An 18,562-nucleotide genomic window follows, 5' to 3' on the forward strand; every position below is an offset into this window, starting at 1 on the left:
GCCTTGCCTTTTTGCAGAAAAGCTCTGAAGCCTCCAGTTGAAAAAACTTCAACTTGCAGCAGAAAAGCACCCAACGGAATTTGTGTTTTTTTTCCTATTGTCCAGTCGGATCAGATTTGTGAGTTTACTTCACAGCAAAATCAGAGTTAGGCTAAGGACAGGAGACTTGCTGCAGCAAGCTGCTCTTTTTTGGGCTCTGTCTGATCGGGGTCTTAAGCTACAAATTTTATGATCCATAATTCACACACTGGGCTGAGGCCATAGCATAAGCAGCAATGAATGACCTGTAGTAATATAGCTAGATCTTTGTGTAAGATAACATTCTGGCTTATTACATAACACATACATAGTGCTTAAATGTGTACTTGAATTAAACTATATTTGTTTGCTAACATTAAAAAGTAAGCTGGCTAAATATTACCATTATCTCAACAGGATTGACGGAGGCAGCTAATCAACCACAGAGTTGAGCTCACATTCACACATAAAGATAACTAATTATGTCTATAAGCCATCGCCAGAAATGCACCATGGGACCTGACGGGATCTGTATTCCCTCTCTCTCTCTCTCTCTCTCTCTCTCTCTCTCTCTCCTGCCATCATCCTGTCTTCCTCTGTATCTCCACCTCTCCCTCCCTCATGGCCATCCTGTCCCTCTTTCTCTCTGCTCTCCCCCCAGTCAGACCAAGAGCTGATCCTGTGGATTTTGACATTAATTCAGTGGGACTCATATAATCCCTTGTCAGATTATGGACCTCACACACACATTCAGACACACTCATGCCTGCACATAAAACACAGACATGCACCACGTAAATGTACATTATGTCAAATTCAGCACATAAATACCTGATATACATCCCTTCACGATTGATGTCCTTGTAAAAGTTCTGCAAAATCAAAAGGAGAAGTGGGGTTGTTAGTGTCAGTGTGTATGTGAGAGGTTTTTAACACCATTCTGAAGTGCTGTACTGACTGTAAATTTGTCATTTTGTATTTGTGTTTGTCTAAATGGCTGTATGTATGTTATACTGTGTACATCTGATTTGTGTAAATGTGTGGGAGTGTGTGCATGCGCACTTGTTAGTTAAGCAGCACAAACTCCCAGTTTAATGAAGTTTAATGACATCTACAGAGAACAGAGGAGTGTAACGAACTGATGTAACCCCACCTCCCATCACCAGCATGAGCCAGCAGACACAATAATACACACAAAAAACAAGATCAATCATTGTGTGATTCACAGAGAAGCCAAAGCATACTGTATGCATATTTAAATCTAATTGCTTTATTTTTTTTGCAAAGGTCAGATACATCATTGTTTATATCAATGTATTTTTTCTCAAGTAAGCCAATTTCCTGCTGAAGGCTGCCCAGCTACATGAAGGTCAGATATTTTTACGCCTTCACACATCTTTTTAACATACAATGAAACAACTACAGTTGAACTATAGTTTCACCTTCTGTGCATCTTTCCTAACTGACCACACACCAAATGGTAGCCATTTAAAAATCCCCATCCATTGATATCTGCAATACCAACATGCTTTTGTCAGCAGCAGAAAGTGTTCCTGAAAGAAAATATTTTACTGGAAAGACATATCTAACTTCAGCCTGAGCAGTGTGTGTATGTTTCCTAATTTGTGCATGTATATTTGTGTTTCCTTGAAAGTGCATCTGCATGACTGTGTGTGTATGCATGTTAACTTCCTAAATGAAATAAGCCTGGGGGGGCAAGGATAGGAGAGTGCACTTTTGCCTGCTAGCCTGCAGAAGAGATGTTTAACTGGCCAAATGAAAGTGAATAGCTAATAGGCAGCTGCCACAGGCTTCAGGCTAAACATCTCTGCCATGTGCCAACAACCTCCTGTCCTCAGGGAGAAAATAAAATTATAAGATACAAACAGACTCATATCCATTTATCATTAATTGACCCTGCTAAACATTAGCATCTCAGAAATGTCTTCAAAGGTGAAAATTCTAGGAAAGAATTCATATCAAAACTACATACTGTATATTAAAGAAGGAAGACAGAGTGAGACAGATGAGGAATTATATGATTGAATCTGCTGTGGAGACAATCGTAGGGTGGGTCGATCGGGGATCTGTTACTAAACCTCAGAATATCGTGGGGGAGAATCTGATTAGGAGATCATATAAGAGAAAGAATGTGGAACAGACAGTAGCTGATGCAATCCTCTGCAAACAGTCAGAGACCAGACACAGAGATTAATCTTTTTCTTTAGATCAATCGCCACTTAAATGTGGAAAAGGAATACAAAGACCTTGGCATGGAAGAAAAGACATAAAATCAGTGTTTCATAATGAACTCTGCAATCAGTGTGGCTCTTTTGGAGGCTTATTGACTGAGGGCTGTATGGAACTAACTCACTTAGTAGTCTCTTCTTACATTAGTCTTTCAATTAATAATGAGTTTATTGATGTGTGTATGTGTGTGTTGGTGCGTGTGATTCTCAGATCAGCACCTATTTGCTGTGGGGTTCAATGCTACAGCCATAAAGCACTGTACATGAATCACAAAGTTAGTGTCAATAAATAAGAATTCATGGTGACGCACTTTGAAAGATTCGCGGAGCATGAATGAAACATGAAGAAAACAAAAAATTATGAAATTCTTATGGAGGAAAGGCTCACAGCAATATGGTGAAATTCAAGGACCCAACTTCCTACTTAGTCCTCTACCCATTGCTGCCCTTTCAGGAAGCCCACTTGAACACCTTCGTTGTGGGGAAGAAACTTGTGATCAAGCTGATCAAGCCATAGGAATTTGAAGGACAAGGCTAGGACAACTCAGCCAGCTAAGCTTCAAAGAAGGTGGGACTCACCAGAAGATTGACAGTGCAGCTCATGCGGTTGTTGCGGCTGTCATCGCTCATCACGGTGCGGTAGTCAAGGAGACGAATGAGGAGTCCCTTCACCAAGGCGACAAAGTGCTGCACCTGTGGCCTCAGCGTGGGTTTCTCGGCGGCACAGTCCAGCAGGCTGGCATGACAAGCATCCACAAGTTAATCATCAGAGGATTTTGCCTTGGTATTCAGTGCTTAAAAGTGTTGCATGTTTTGTGATCTATTGCTGAGAGACCAGTGACATGTGTCGAAAGTTTACTTTTTGAGGGTTAACAGGAAATCCACTCAGTAATTTTTTGGGACAATAGCAAAGCCATGCCACAGTGAAGATATTTTCATTTTAACCATTTCTGTGTCATGAAAATTATCACGTTATATCAAATTCTTGCAGTACTATGAATTTACTGTTATTCTTATGTACTTGTTTACATACTTAAATGCACATTTATAAAACGGGTAGCTCAAATCAAGCAATCTGATTGGTTCATACTTGTGATATAATGAACGTATACAATGGGTATAATGTCGAATTCCTTTGCACAGATCCGTATCACTCCGCAACAAACAGGGTTCAGTTATAATCTGAGCTTCGTGGGGGACTCACGCCCTATTTACACTGGTATTAAAATGCGATATGATAAAGATCTGATACAGATCGCATTTTACCAGCGGAGATAAATAAATAAATAATAAGAATGTGTGTGTGAGTGAGAGAAATCTTTATATATATTTTTACGTGATTCAACATATCCCTCTCTCACACACACGAAAACACACAAACACACACACACACACACACACACACACACAGCAGTCCACTACTTGCACCAGATATCTGCGATATTGCAACAAAGATTAAGTTTCAATAGCGTGGGCTATTGCTCAAGGAGAGACACAATTCCGCCCTTTATGGTAGGTATATTATTAAGTGTTATTATTTTATATCAAGCATATTATCATATAAGTTCAAGTTACCAAAGTCAATCTACTGACGCTGGACAGTTTTTAGTAATATAAATAAATAGTTCTAATAATTCTAGCCTTTGATGTATGTTGCTTAACAACCGTCATGCGCTTATGTAGCCTACCGGCAGCCTGGTGGGATAACTTTTTGTATTCATAAAGAAATGTCTGTTGATGAAATAAAGTCAAATTGTAGTGCGTCTGTTAGCCTACTTTCTTTTTGCCATGCTTGGTAACCGTTTTATAAAAGTAATCCTCCGCTTCACGTCGGGCCGAACAACGTCCCTTAACTGAAATATAATAAGCATGTACCACGGCCTGTCGTGAGCTAATGATTAATTAATCGGCACACAATCAGAATTTTGGCTGCTGTTATTGTGGTATGTTCTAATACTCAGGCCTACATGGTCTCCAGTAGTTGCATGTATCGCTCGTCTCCTCCTCCACCCTCCACTTCATGGTCCAACTTCAGAATGATCTCATTTTCAAACTGCAGAAGAAAAGAGAGAGGGGGGGAAAGAAAGAAAAGGGGGACACCAAAAGCAGACGAGAAAGCAAAGGAGAGGAGGAATACTAGAATAAATCAATTATGCCAACATAATTAAGGTGTCTCTTTTACTTTTGTGTGAAGCGTCACAGGAAACCTGATGGAGGAGCACAATGTGTGTGGACCAGAATTACGGTGCAAGTGTGGATTTTGTGTTTGCAAATGTGACTTTTGCTAGTAAATCTTCGGATGTTTTGTTTCTGCACACATGCATGTAGAAATGTTAACTTTATGTATTCCATGTTCACACATATCTGTATGAATGTGTAGGTTTTTACCTTGTGGAAGTTTCCAGTGTGTGCATTTTCACAAGTGATCATATCAAAGAAGATGGGAATGGTGGCCCTTCTCAACTCCTCCTCCGGTATCAAAGTCATCTCAAGGATGGGACCCACCATGCCAGGGATGAAACAGATCTTGTGACTGCCTAAAAGATACACCCACAAAATTAAATGGACAGGTAAAATCACATCTGACCCCTCTTCCCATGCTCACCACCGGTTCCAGCATTTGCCCTCAGGATGGCTCCACAGGCCTCTGTCCATCAAAACATCCCAGTTCGTGAAAGGAATATTTAATACTGTGAATTTTATTTATAGAGTGAGTATACAGATGTCTGTCTATGTGAAATGGTGCTGACATTGTGAACCCTTATTACCATACTGTACTGAAAAGATATTCCACCATTGCTTAGTGAAATGAAGTGAAAGCGAATAGACACCTGCACCCACCCGCACTCTCTCACACACACACACAGGTCTGTCTTCACATGTGGGTGTACCCACATGTTTGCATGCCCAGAAGTAGCAAGTCAACCACTCTTGTATAACCTACATTTTCTTACCTAGTTTGTACCACATATCGCGTATAGCAAAGCCAATGAGTCTTCTCATATCTCCATATCTGAAATACAGAGAGAGACAGAAAAAAATATATATTAGCCCCTAGGTTTAGAAAAAATAACTTGATCAATAACATTACTTTCACCTTCGACAGCCCAGTATGAAAGATAACGCTGCACTAATCTGCTAATCTGTTCCAGCATGTACTAAATTGAATGTCTATCTACAGGCAGCATGCGGCTTAAATAGGCTGTGGGAGTTTAAACAGCAAATGCAGACCCTGAAATAGATCACAAATCACTGAGGGTTTCATTAGAGCAGGGAGAGTACGTGTGGTAAATAAGGAAATTATATGGCCCCTCTCTCACTTGGCCAGAATCTTGTTCCTCTTGGTAGATGAGAAATGCTGGAGCTGCAGAGACTCCTGGGTAATAAACGCCACGGCCAAGTGGAAGTAGTTATTCCACAGCTAGATGGCGAGGAAAAGTGAGAAACGGTGTAGAGAGAAACAATAGAGATCCACGTTAAAAGCAGCACAAGTAAATTACACTGACACTGTCAGTATGAGACAAAGCCTGTAAACACACAAATCCACTTACCTGTACTTCAAAGTCGTTGTTATTGAGGAACTTTTGGTTCATAGTGTCTGCGTAGGTATTGATGGCTCTCAGGAACACTCTAATGGACAGAAACACACATATTTATTGTACACATACAAACAAAATATTCCAATAAAGTAGAATTGTATCAAATGTAAATCAGTACTAATAAATAACTTTGTCCGGCAGGAGTTTGAATGTAAAAATGAAACATCTTAAGGAAAAAAGTAATATCTGAGAATAAACAGATGAGAATCTGTCAGTGATCACAAATTTTGTTGTTGTTTATCAAAGAATTACAGCTTTGACAGCTGCTCTAGCTTTAAACTGCTATTTCAGATAAGACTCTAATATTGCTTCAGATTCAAAGTAGAAGTTTTCTCAATACCCTCTACCCCCTCTCCTTCCCCGTTTTTTGTTTTCTTTCTCTCTCTAGCAGCACATATCTTCCCCAACCCCAGTCTTCAAACTCCTTATCAGCCTGTCTTTTCCTCTGCCTCACTCTTCACCTACCTATTTGCCTTTTCTTTTCCTCTGACACATCTGTAGCCTCCCCTCTAGCTTACATCACAAAAAATACACCAATGGCTTTCATTCTATCAGCTCATACACACAAACACATTCATCACATCAGCCTTTACCATCACTGCAGCATTACCATCTCTAACTTATCCCTGTGTGGGCTTGTGTGGATGCCCAAGGCACTGTGGGTGTCAACAATCCTTTAAATTACACATACACTAAGCCTCTGATGTGACAATAGCAGGTCGTACTGGGTAGCTGCGGCCGATTGTTAGAGAAGCAGACCTGGGACAAGGTGGATGGTTCAAATCTCAGGTCTGTGTACGTGTATGTGTTTGCTTGTATTACCTGTTCTGTACCATGATCATGGCCATCCAGTCAGAGGGATACACATGTTTCCCAATCAGGTCTTTGAAAAGTAAGAAGGACTCCATCAAGAAGTCCTGCAGGGAAATGGACAAGAGGAGTGTTTTTCTTGTATCTGACCATCTGTGAGTATTTAATTGACATGTGCAGGTGTGTGTGCGTACTTACCACTAGATCAGAGGTTCCAGTGAAGGTTTCTATGTAGGTAGCATAGTGACGATCATCCATCTGACTGAGGATAGCTGTCATGCAGGCTACCACCCTGGACTATAAAGGTAAAGTGTGTGTGTGTGTGTGTGTGTGTGTGTGTGTGTGTGTGTGTGAGAGAGAGAGAGAGAGAGACAGAGAAAGGGAAGGAGAGAAAGAGATGCGCCATTACTTTTTGGGCACTGTGTAGCTGCTTAAACTGAGTACTATACATCTAAAGCCAAAGACATTTAAATCTCTTAAGGTAATTTATTGCTGCACCATGTCTAAGGCTGCCTAAAGAGAATTTCAAAGGAAAGCTCAGACCAGTTCGGTCACTTGCTAACTTGAGCCATAATCTATAAAGTCCAAACAGCATCAAAATCATCAAATACCTACAAGACCTGGAACAAAAGGGCAGCGCTCTGAGACAAGGGACATTGTCGTGATGTTATTTTTAAAGACACTGTTTGCATCAACAAGTAGTTACCCCACTGTTATTCACAAATTAGCATAATCATGATAAACAAATTACCATTGCCAGAAAGAGACTGGCAACCTCTGCAGTTTCTAAATTATATCCATAGATTTCATAAAAAACGTTATGAACACATTTTTAAAAATCTAAAGCTTTCCTTGTAACTGCAAATGGTTAAAGGTGTAAACAGCTTAAGGGGAAATCACTCTAAACACATGTAATTTGATTTTTGTTAAGGAAGAGAGAACTATACGACCAGGGAGAGTGGTAATTTTGACAAACAAATGTCCTGCTCACAGAATGCTCAATTTCAGTGTCAACACAAAGGGGCAGACCATTTACACAGAGTTATTTTAAGGCATGGTAAAAACATTATATCAAAAGGTGATATATTATAAAATCATGTCAAAACCGAACACATAAAGTTCCAAGGTGAGTACACAAAAACACACGGAGAAACTAGTAGTAGGGAGATAGAAGATAAAAATTAAGGAGAGTCAAGAGACAGAAGAGAAGGGGGTTAGGAGGAACTGTGAAATTGAGACAAACATGAAAGAATGAGGTAGGTTTTATACAAGTTTCAGGTTTTACGTGTGTGTGAATACTACTTAGGCAGAGAGGAACTCCTTGAGTTACATTACAGCACAATTCATGGAAAATTTAGCACAAACCTTTCCACAACCAGAGACTGCGAGGATGAACACAGTCAGCGGGGCAGTGGGCAATGAAGGAGAAGAAAACAGACAAAAACTGAACTGTACTGACCAGAAGAGAACAAAAATATTCAATGGCTTGCTATTTTGAATATATTACAAACATACGATACTATCCCTAAGGCCAAATTTCAGTCATCTACCGTCAGCCCCTTCCACTTCCTTCTTCTTGTAGTAAACATGTTTGTCTACTCTCTGAATCATTTCTCTCTCTGCCCTTTATATATTTTTGTCTAGCCAATAAAATTACCAATTGAGAGCCTAAAATGAAACACGGTGAAGCTTAAATTGAACATTTCTCTAGAAAAGAGAGAACATACAAACAAGAAAATTGAAAATGATAAATTATCTGCAAAACGTAAAGTGGCCCTGTTAGTTATGTCATTTTTCTTTTTCAATTTTCCCACTCTCTCTTTTCCATCAGCCATCTTTATTTTGCAACGAAGCAGGCATGACCCTCACACCAATGAAAGCCAGCGGGGTGATCCTGACAAGGGGCCGGGGCACCTCATGGACAACAGGAGCAGTAAAGAGCACAGTGTCAATGTCCAGCCTTTAGCGGCCAGGATTGGGGTAAAATTATCCTCCCGAGTTGGTGGCAGAAAAGGGAAACATGGATAAGGGCTGACGGATGGCTAATTGAAGATGAAAGATAAATGGCATCTAATGTGGTGACAGCTTTCATCTGATCAAAATGTGCAGTGTGTTTGTGCTTTCCTGCATTCTAATAAGAAATCATACTTTTTCAGTCATGTATGCAAAAGAAAAACCTATTTTCACCTTGCACAGTGTTAGAACAAATATAAAGGAAGACGCACAAACACACAGAGACATTGACAAAGGAAGTGTTTTCAGTTAGATTTCATTACATAGATGTGTAACTGGGGATGAGTACTTTATGTTCTTGAATGTGTGTGTATCTGTGTGTGTGTTTGAGAGCATAACATCCCCATCCTCCACGCAACTTTCTTCTGGCAGTGCAGTGTCACCGGAGACCCTGTCAGCACACTCCCTTCTTTAATCTCTCTTCCCTTCTTTCCCACTTCTCTTTTCCCCCCCTCATGTTCCCATCATATCTTTCACCCTTAAAAAGAGCTGGGAGATCAATATTGTTTGACACTAAAGTAGTGAGCACCATATGTAACAGTTAATAACTTCTTTGTCTTAGTCACTAAAATTAACTCCTGTCATTGGAAGTAAAACTCAACATGGAAAACTACTGTAATTGATCATTTTCCTGACATAATAGCATTTAAATTATGTAATTACACTGCAGTAAATGGACAAAAACCACACACACCCCACAAGGCAGACAATAAAAGACAGGAGAAAGTAACAAAATGAACTCTGGATCTTTCTTTCTGTTTGTTTACCCCCTCTCACACTCTCTCTCTTACTTCTTTGCCTCCTTCGTGTGTAAGGGATGATCAGTAATAGGATTAAGAACACACATTCCCTCACTCACCAAAACTATTCTAGAGTTCAGTACTTTCTAGTTTCATGTGAACTGTGTTTGTGTGTGCCTTGTGTGTGTGTTTGTGCTGAAGTGTAGGTCACGTGTTGTATTGCCCTACTTGAGTGTAATTGGTCTTCTCCGAGGACTTATGCTCTCAATCTCCTTTAACACCCTCTAACACACAAGCACAAATGCTCAGATATCTGTCAATCGACAACTGTCTGTGTCCTCACACATGAATGTGTTTCATCAACACATTGCATGACACGCAACAACACATGGGAGGCATATGAACTTTGTGTATATTAATAAAAATACTGACAACTACAGTGTGTGTGTGACAGGCAGAGAGAGAGCGAGCAAGTGAGCTCAGGGCTGGTCGAAGCGACGGCCTTACGCAACAGTGAAGAGATTACTGACAAAACAGGACACAGATGCTGGCGAGGTCTGGGATTTCTCTCCCTTCCTCCTCCTTCTACTCCTCGTCCTCTCTCCCTCCATTTATCTATCCAACCCTATTCAAACTAAGCCTTGCTAGGAACCCCTAGAAGCTGCAATGTTCGGTACACCGCACAAAAGTGTCAAACTAAACAAACAACATACAGATGATTTTGCTAATTGTACAGACTTACCAGAAGAAAGGGGTTACTTTATCTTGAGACTGGGGCAAGAGAAAAGGTCATATGATAATTAAAATCAAAACGGGTTCAACACCCTACAGCAGTAGTTTGAATATAGATAACTTTCACTGCAAATCATCCACTTGCTGATCAAATTGTCTCTCATTGACAATCCAAGGAGAATTTTTTAAAAAGTCAAGGGCAACTGGACTTGATTGAAGATACTTGAAGACATTTTGCCTCTCACCCAAGTGGCTTTGTCAGTTCTCACTGACTGGCAGGGAGTCACAGGTATTGAACCTCTGGGGTCATTATCAAGGTATGTTGAACACAGAAGGGCAGACTCCTCAGGTCAAGACTCAGAAGCTTACTTACATCTGAAGGACAAGGGACACTCGTTTGAAGACAATAATGTCCATGTTTGACCTCAAGTTTAAAAGTGGAATTTCAGCCAGGAAACTTGCAGTGAATACCCAGCCTAGCTAGCGAGAGCTGACAGGCACACCACAGGCAGACGCCAGTCTTTAGTGGTCGTTGGTCAACAGTGTAGTTTCAGTGATTTGTAGGTAAAAGGAGGTCCAGCTGTCTATTAAAACCGGACTCAATTGCATTGAAAAAGGTTTGAAAAGTGTTTCAGATTTTTCCCAAGGGCATTTTATCTTCTGGATATATTTCTTAGTAAAAGCAGTTAAAAAGCAAAATCCTGTCATACATATGACGCCCCTCCCACTGTCTTGGAGGCTATGCTGGCGTAAGAGGCTGCAAGTGCTCAAAATCGTGTAAACAGGAACGGAACAGCACTTTTCCACATTATCACGTTACCCTGACGATGCTGAAACACGTTGCACACTTTTTTAAGTCCTGCAGGCTCCCGCCCTACAGAGTGGAGGAGTGGTAAATGTCAATGTATATTTGTCAATAATCAATGCACTATTGTTGGTCAAAACAGCATCATTAAGCAAAAACTAAAATAAATAGTTGAATAAACTAAGTGTGTAATAAGGTGATTGCATTCCTCTGACCTCATGTACTATCTTAAATGTATGTTAAGAAAAATTCTAACAGTTTTAGCATCAGTGTTGGTTTCCATGCTTGTTTGTTTACAGTTGTTGTTGTTCTTCTTCTCTTATAAGGCAGATTTGACGCAATATTTCTCTCGCTTCCAGGTGTCCCCTGGTAACCCTAGTAACCCCCGTGTTTCACGTCATAACGCTATGAACTGTGGGCAATTCTCCCAGGCAAAGTTAGCAGAAATGCGGACCTCTGAAAAGTGTTTAAATACGGCTCAAAATGTCCATGAGAGAGCTGTCACACACTTGACAATTTGACAGTGGGACAGCCCTAAGCCCTCACGGACTTCCCGGGAATGCGCCTCAAAGTCTGTCTGAGTGTAGACATTGGGATTGGGCCCTAGTTCACCTGGGCCTTCCAGGCTATACAAACGGACCCATGTGTTCAATCTTTCTCTCCCTTCCTATAGCTGCCATTTACCCTGCACCACCTTCTTTTGCACCTCCAACACTTCAACAGCACACATGCATTGCTGATGTCCACATCCCATTTCTCATTTGTGTTAACTTTAGTTTTAATAAACTGTTTAAATAAAGGACTCCCTCCTTCTCACATCCCCTGACCGAGTTTCTGACAGCCAACACACTGTGATGTCCACTGGTGCTTTAAACACACCATTACTGCAGCCTAGTTTACTGCAGGGCAGCTGTGATTTGTTTACTTCTGCACTCAACCTGGTTTTGTCAATAGGTATGCAGAGAGCATCCTCAGTGATTGAAACACACTGGTTCTAGGAACAAATAATAACTGGCATTTAAATGTTTATTAATGTGACCTGCTACAACATACTGTAACAATATCACAAATAGAGAAGTCAAAGTCAGCTAACTAATGCAGCAATATGTATATGAATTTTGCTATATTTTGCTACCATAAGCTAATGGTCAAAGTAAGGCTGTAGGAGCAAATGTGTCCTGAATACAACAAGAGTGAATTTCATTACATATTAAATGTAACTTTTTGTTTGGGAGTGAAAAATTGTCTTCTCGTCATCTATTCAAAAGTTACATAGACCCATCTTTATGTCACCAAGTTTGAATTCTCAGTTTAAAGTTCATTAACCCCAAGAGATGCCCAGTGGGATAAACAGTGAAACATGACTGATGCAATTAAATATAATTAACATATAATTAATTTTAAATTAAGACAGAGCATTAAAGCATTAACTTTGACAGCCCTAATTTAAATACTTAAAGCATTAGGTTTTAATCTGTTAGTTAGTCACAGCTGTCACTCAACAGTGGAGTAAGAAATCCAACAGGTACATACATTAGCGTCTACTAGTATGTTCTCACCTATCAAATTGCCAAAATCCAAGACATTTAGCTTAATTTGAGGACAAGTACGTAGACAGACAGGAAGTCATTCACACAGCAAAACAGAAGCAAATATAATTAGTTAATAATTAGTTTCAATTTAAAGCTCAGGGGGATAATAAACATACATTATGTTCAAATACTTCTATATCAATTCCATTGACCCCTTTCACAGCACTTTATTTAGGTCCATATCCTGCCTGTGCATTCCTTTTTTCTTCTCCTCTTCCCTCCTGTTGCTCTTTATGCGGTGTCCCCCCAGGTAGGAAGTCATTTCGCTGCTCTCAACTGTGATTTTTTTATAATTTTTTCAAAATAGAAGATAGAACACAGTCTCACTGGTAGCCTGCAGCATTCCTCACTGCTTGCCCCCCCCCCCCCCCCCCCCCCCCCCCCCCCCCCCCCCCCCCCCCACACACACACTTATTACACACAAACATACACTCGCACATGTTTTTCAGACACTTGGGGGCTGATGTGGAAAGTAGAGGGGGATGAAAGAGAGAGATGGATTGTGCAGAGGAGTAATTAGAGTTGTTGTGTGCATCAGTGTGATGTGGCTGTGTGCTTGTCTGAGGCAGAGAAAGACAAAGGACATGGATGTCTGTATGAGTGCATGGGGGTTTGCATTCCAGTGTGTATGTGAACACGTACACCTGTTTACTGTTCAGAAAACAGATCAACGTGTCCTCAGATACCCATTTCCCAGTCAAGTACAAAGAGACACAATCAGTTGATAAAAATAAGGAGGAGAAAGCAAGAGAGGTCAAGGGGAAAAGAATAATGAATAATGGAGAAATGACAAGCTTCTCTTCACATCTTCCACTTGAAAATTCAATTACTGAGACCTCAGAGATTCAGCACAACTATAAACTTCAACTCATGCTTCGTTATAGGTGTATGTTTTCGTGCACACGTGAATTATTTCTGAACGTTCCCTGTGTTGCTATGCCTCCTGGTTGCTTATGTAAAGTGCACAAACAAATTCACACACACACATTTGTTTTTCTATCCCAGTGGGTACATCTCATTGACATAATGCATCCTTAGCCCCTAACCCTAACCTTAACCAAACTGTAACGTGAACCCTAAAACCACATCTTAACCCTCAAAAAGCAGTCTCTACCCTTAAGGACCTCTATTTTTGTCCCCGCAGTCACATGAGCACTCATGGGTTAGTGTGCATTCAGGTTTAAGTCCCCACCGAGATATAAAAACATGAAACAAACACACACCCCCTTTGCTCGTCTCACCAGAGGTCAACTGAAACACAACGCAAGGTGAGTCAACCACTTTGCAGTGGTGCATACATCACCAGTTATTTTCAGATGGGGGATGGGTCAGGAGGGACATTCACGTGGACACTGCATCAAGGGACCACTCAGGGAACACACATACACAAACACACTGTGGGTAATAATTCATTGTCCATACAAACATAAACGCGTCACTGACAGTCATAACTCAAAATGCAACTACATAACCCCTTGCATACAAAAGAAACACTTTTACTATATATTTGTGAGATCTTCTGCTTCATTTGTGTACAATTATTAACTGCTAACACATAACTTAAGCTGTAACGTAATTAAACCTACAACTCCGATTTCTGACTTAATACTCAAATTAAAAATCTTAAACTAGCCTGTAAAAGAAGTGAATACAAGCAAAATATTCTCGTCTTTCCTCATGCGTGACGAATGAGGAAATTAATTTGCAAACACACAATTCCAGCCACGCACAAAAGACAAAGCACTCATAATTAAGGATAATTACAACCTGATGTCATATGGCGTTTAATCTCACTGTCTATTTAATGAATCTGTTTTGTTTTTTTTGTCTCGTCTGCCCCAAGAAAGAAAGCAGCATCATCCTCAGCTGGTATGAATAGAAGCAGATACAGAAAGAAAACGAGATAGAAGGAGGGTGGGAGGTAGGACAGTCAAACACGGGGGATGAGGTGAGTGTTAAGAGATGAAGATAAAAGAAGAGGAGAGAATGGCGTGAGAAGGATAAAGTGGGGCAATGAAGAGGGAGGACAGCAACCATACAGCTCAAACAGGAGACTGAGGTGAAGCTATCAGTTAGAGAGAGCAAGAGAACAAGAGAGAGAGGCATTAGTAGACTGTGTTCACACAGAAAAACAAAGATATAAATAAAGTGACTGATAAAGCAAGAGTGTGTGTTTCTGTGTGTGCCAGCGTTTGTGTTTGTTTGTGTCCTGGCTCGACTCCCAGGAGCAGACACTTCTGTGCTGCCAAAGTTTCCCTGGGTCTACGACCATGCCAGGGTCAATGCAGGCGCACACACACACACACACACACACAGACACAAAAACCAGGGCATGGCACAGGATTAGCCACCAATAAAGAGAAATTGGGAAATAGACAGAGTGAAAGAGAGAGATGATGGAGGAATTAATAACAGGGTGATGGTATTTGAGAAATAGGTGAGAGCTAAAGAGAAAGAGTGAGAGTGAGAATTGCAGGTGGCGTAAGAAAAAAATGAGATCGAGATAGATCAGAAAAAGGGCGGAAAGGGAGGGAGAGAGGGATGAAGAGAGAGTGAGAGAGAGAGTGAGAGAGAGATACGAGGGTGGATCACCGGGCTCCGCGAGCATGCGAGGATCAGCAGCAACAGAATGAGACGGAGAGAGATAGAGAGCGGTAAAGAGTCGGCGGAGAGCGCAACTAAGGACTAAAGGACTATCAGAGATGAGAGAGAGACACCGAGAACAAGGGAGAGGAGAAGCATGCAGACCAAAGAGAAGGATAAGAAAAGGTAGGGGACTGAGCAAAGCAATGACAGACAGTTGTTAGAAAAGATAGTCAGTTTGTGTGTCCAGTAAGTGTGTGTCCCTCTGAGGAATCTCTTCAGCGTCGTAGCCCACGGCTAGTACTTTATTTTCAAAGCAGCTCGTTCAAGATTTAAGACACTGGTCAGAATGTGAAAGGAGGTAATGGTGACTGTATGGCTAAGCCAACTGGACGAATGGAGAAAATCCTTAGGTTTAACCTCTGTACCACAAAAACAAATTAAAAACCCACAGTATCTTTGGCTGGATGTCTTGTTTCCTACAGACTCTACAGCTACAGAGTAGCTTTGACAAAAGTGTCTCTACTTCAGGAAGGCTGTTCATAGCAAATATAGGTGTATTTTTGTTTAAAGTAGTAGTGTGATCACAGCATCAAAAGTACATGTGGATAGTCAGTGTGTGTGGCAGGTGAGTAATCCTTTCCATCTGTCACAGTAGGATTTGATGCATATGATTATGTCTGTGTGCTGTGTGTGTGTGTGTGTGTGTAGTGCTTATTTTGTGTGTTTCACTGTGCAACATTAACTACGTTCATAAGTTTCGCTTTTAACAAGCATTCCACATGCTTCTGTCGAATTATGTATGTGTGTGTGCCAGAGTGTGTGTGTCTCTGTTACCCGGTTGCTATGAAAAGCCTCTAAACCAATCGACAGAACAGCTAGTGTAGCTTTAATATGGGATTATATTGCAATAACCCTTCTCTTATATACTAATGCTACCCCAGTGCATGTGTGCCTGTGTGTGCCTTTGTGAGAACAAGCAAATGTGTGCAGGGATCTAAAACTGACACTGTGGATATATGTGACCTTAATATGTATCCCCATATGCATATATGTGCACTTAACATTTCTACAACCTCAACAGGTTAAATTCAGGTCAGTTAAGATCTTCATTTAAAATGACAGTTTGTGCATATTGTTTCTGTGCATTTGTGTATGTGTGTCCTATCAAACCGTTCATTGGCTCAGACAAACACGCCAGCAAGTCAAAAACAGAGTAAGGAAATAATCTCAGTCTCTATTTCCTCTAATGTAGTTGCCTTTTATGTGGTTTTCCTATTTAAATATCTTTTTTTACAGATATATCATTGTTTAAATCACATTAGAAATGTTGAAGAGCAAGTGCACGTTTGTTTGAAAAGCATTAAAAATATTGATAAATAACGGACGTATAGAGCGATGGAAGCACATATCTTGAATAAATGCTAAAAAAAATTTAAATGCTCGAGTGTATAGGGAGCCTGATATGTGCTTATTAGTGATGCATCAGAATATTGCCAAGTGCATTTCTGTTTCCATCCTTCGAAGAAAGAATGATGACATGTGCTGGCAGGAATTCGATTCAGTACTAATCAAATCTCTAAAGATTCCTTAAATTTTCTAATGAATGCGCGTTATTACTTTAGATTTTCTTCTAGTAATGTTGCTGTTTTCTTTTTCAATATTTAGGAGCATTGTATATTTGTTTTAAGTGAAATAAAACCCCAAAACAAACCAAAACCTAATTTCAAGACTCTGTAAAATTAGCTTAAACTTGTTTACATGTCTAGCAATTAATGCATACAGGCACAGAGCAGTGCCTATATAACAACTGCAGCACAGAAAGAGATCATTTGAAGGGGTATATTGCAAATTACAGATAGGGAAACCTCATCAATAGGTTATGACATACTGCATTGACTTTAATTAGATCCCTTTTCTCCAGAGAATGACAGGTGATACAGATAAAGAGAAATAAAGGTTAAGGGAGATTGGCGCAGTGAGGCAGAGTCAAAAGAAATGTGTGTGTATGTTTGTGCTTGTATCCTTGTGTGTGTGTGTGTGTGTGTGTGTGTGTGTGTGACACAATTGCCGCTCTGCTAACTAGACAGACTGTGAACATGTGATGAGATGGAATCAAAGAGAAAAGGACTAAAAAGTCAGTAGGGCAGGAAGATGGATGAGGGAGAGGGAGAGAGGGCAGTGGGGGCAACAGGATGGAGAGATTAGAGGAGGAGAGATAGATTAGGGGGTAAATAAAGGAGAGAATGGATGGTACATGCGGACAGGATCAGTGATACGGCAGGGAGGAGAAAGATGAGATGACAGAAGGATAGAGAGAATAGAAGTCGGAGGACAAGGACAGGTGAAAAGGGGGGATAAAAAGGTGATAGGAAGAAGATGCTAAAAGACAGAGGAAGAGAGTATAAAGTTTGAGCAAAAAATCCATACTATTAGTCACACTGATAAGACGCGTGTGTGGTCATGCATACACAGTTCCTCCTTTAACTTAGACACTTTGTTTTCCCCTGTTGGCTTATAGGATGTAACTTTCCACTTTATCGTGTTTATCTCATAAATATTCGGTTTTACATTGGTTTCTCTGCTCTGCTGCTCAAGACACATTCCTCTAGCCACCAACAAAGCAAATTAATTAAACTGGCAGATGGATTTGCCAATGACATGGTCTTGGTCTATATTTCACTACTTCTCTTGTTATAAGTACCAAACTGGTTGTAAATAAGCTTACACATGAAACCAAACATATTTAACTTTTAATTTTATGAGGGCCCTCTGACTGGATTACAACTTCGCTTTGAATTATGCCCCATTTATCCCTTAATAAACAAGTATAAGGGACTAAAAAGGATTCAGACTGGATTTGCAGAGGAGCCCCAGACAGGTATAAACACATCCTCAATTAATTCATTAATATACAAAAAAGTGTGGAAGTGCAAATGAACATGGGAATTAATTTATATTCTGAAATTTCCTCTAAAATGCTGTTAAATAAATGGAATCCCTTAAAACATAAACATGCAAGTATGACTCACAGTATGTCTACTGATAATGTTCATGCAGGCAATGTGCAACAGAAATTGCTCAAACCCTTTCAAATGACTGAAATTAACATCATTGTTATCTGTATCTGAGGGTTCCTCAGAGAAAAGGCTTACAAGCTCAGGCCAGCCTACCTCAAGTAATCTCTGGCTAAATTCATTTCCCACTTTTGTCTACTTTATGCATCACTGTTTCCCAACATGAACACACACACTTACACATGGCAAGGTACATATACTCAGCGGGGTTTGTCCACAGGCAAGGACTGACAGTGTTGGCTCTCAATCTGTAGCTTTGAGGGTCTCGAGCTTAAACCCAGAACATTACTCGTCATCAGAAAATTAACGCATCACGGCAAAACTCTGAATCCCGATTCTCATTC

The 18,562-nt window shown here is 40.4% G+C and overlaps 1 protein-coding gene across 2 annotated transcripts in view; it reads right to left on the bottom strand.

The window, feature by feature from the left end:
• Positions 1-18,562, bottom strand: part of LOC123957337 (dedicator of cytokinesis protein 2-like) — a 108,762-nt gene that overhangs the window by 14,273 nt on the left and 75,927 nt on the right. For both annotated transcript variants that reach the window (XM_046030033.1, XM_046030034.1), the window contains exons 27-35: positions 6,875-6,973; positions 6,689-6,783; positions 5,819-5,897; positions 5,588-5,688; positions 5,222-5,280; positions 4,656-4,804; positions 4,235-4,320; positions 2,847-3,003; positions 850-890 (exon numbers count right to left, since the gene is read on the bottom strand). In XM_046030033.1, coding sequence (XP_045885989.1) covers positions 850-890; positions 2,847-3,003; positions 4,235-4,320; positions 4,656-4,804; positions 5,222-5,280; positions 5,588-5,688; positions 5,819-5,897; positions 6,689-6,783; positions 6,875-6,973 — 866 coding nt within the window. The remainder of the gene's footprint in view (positions 1-849; positions 891-2,846; positions 3,004-4,234; positions 4,321-4,655; positions 4,805-5,221; positions 5,281-5,587; positions 5,689-5,818; positions 5,898-6,688; positions 6,784-6,874; positions 6,974-18,562) is intronic.

The sequence above is a fragment of the Micropterus dolomieu genome, linkage group LG19 (genome assembly GCF_021292245.1).
Source record: "Micropterus dolomieu isolate WLL.071019.BEF.003 ecotype Adirondacks linkage group LG19, ASM2129224v1, whole genome shotgun sequence".
In the NCBI taxonomy this organism is placed as follows: domain Eukaryota; kingdom Metazoa; phylum Chordata; class Actinopteri; order Centrarchiformes; family Centrarchidae; genus Micropterus; species Micropterus dolomieu.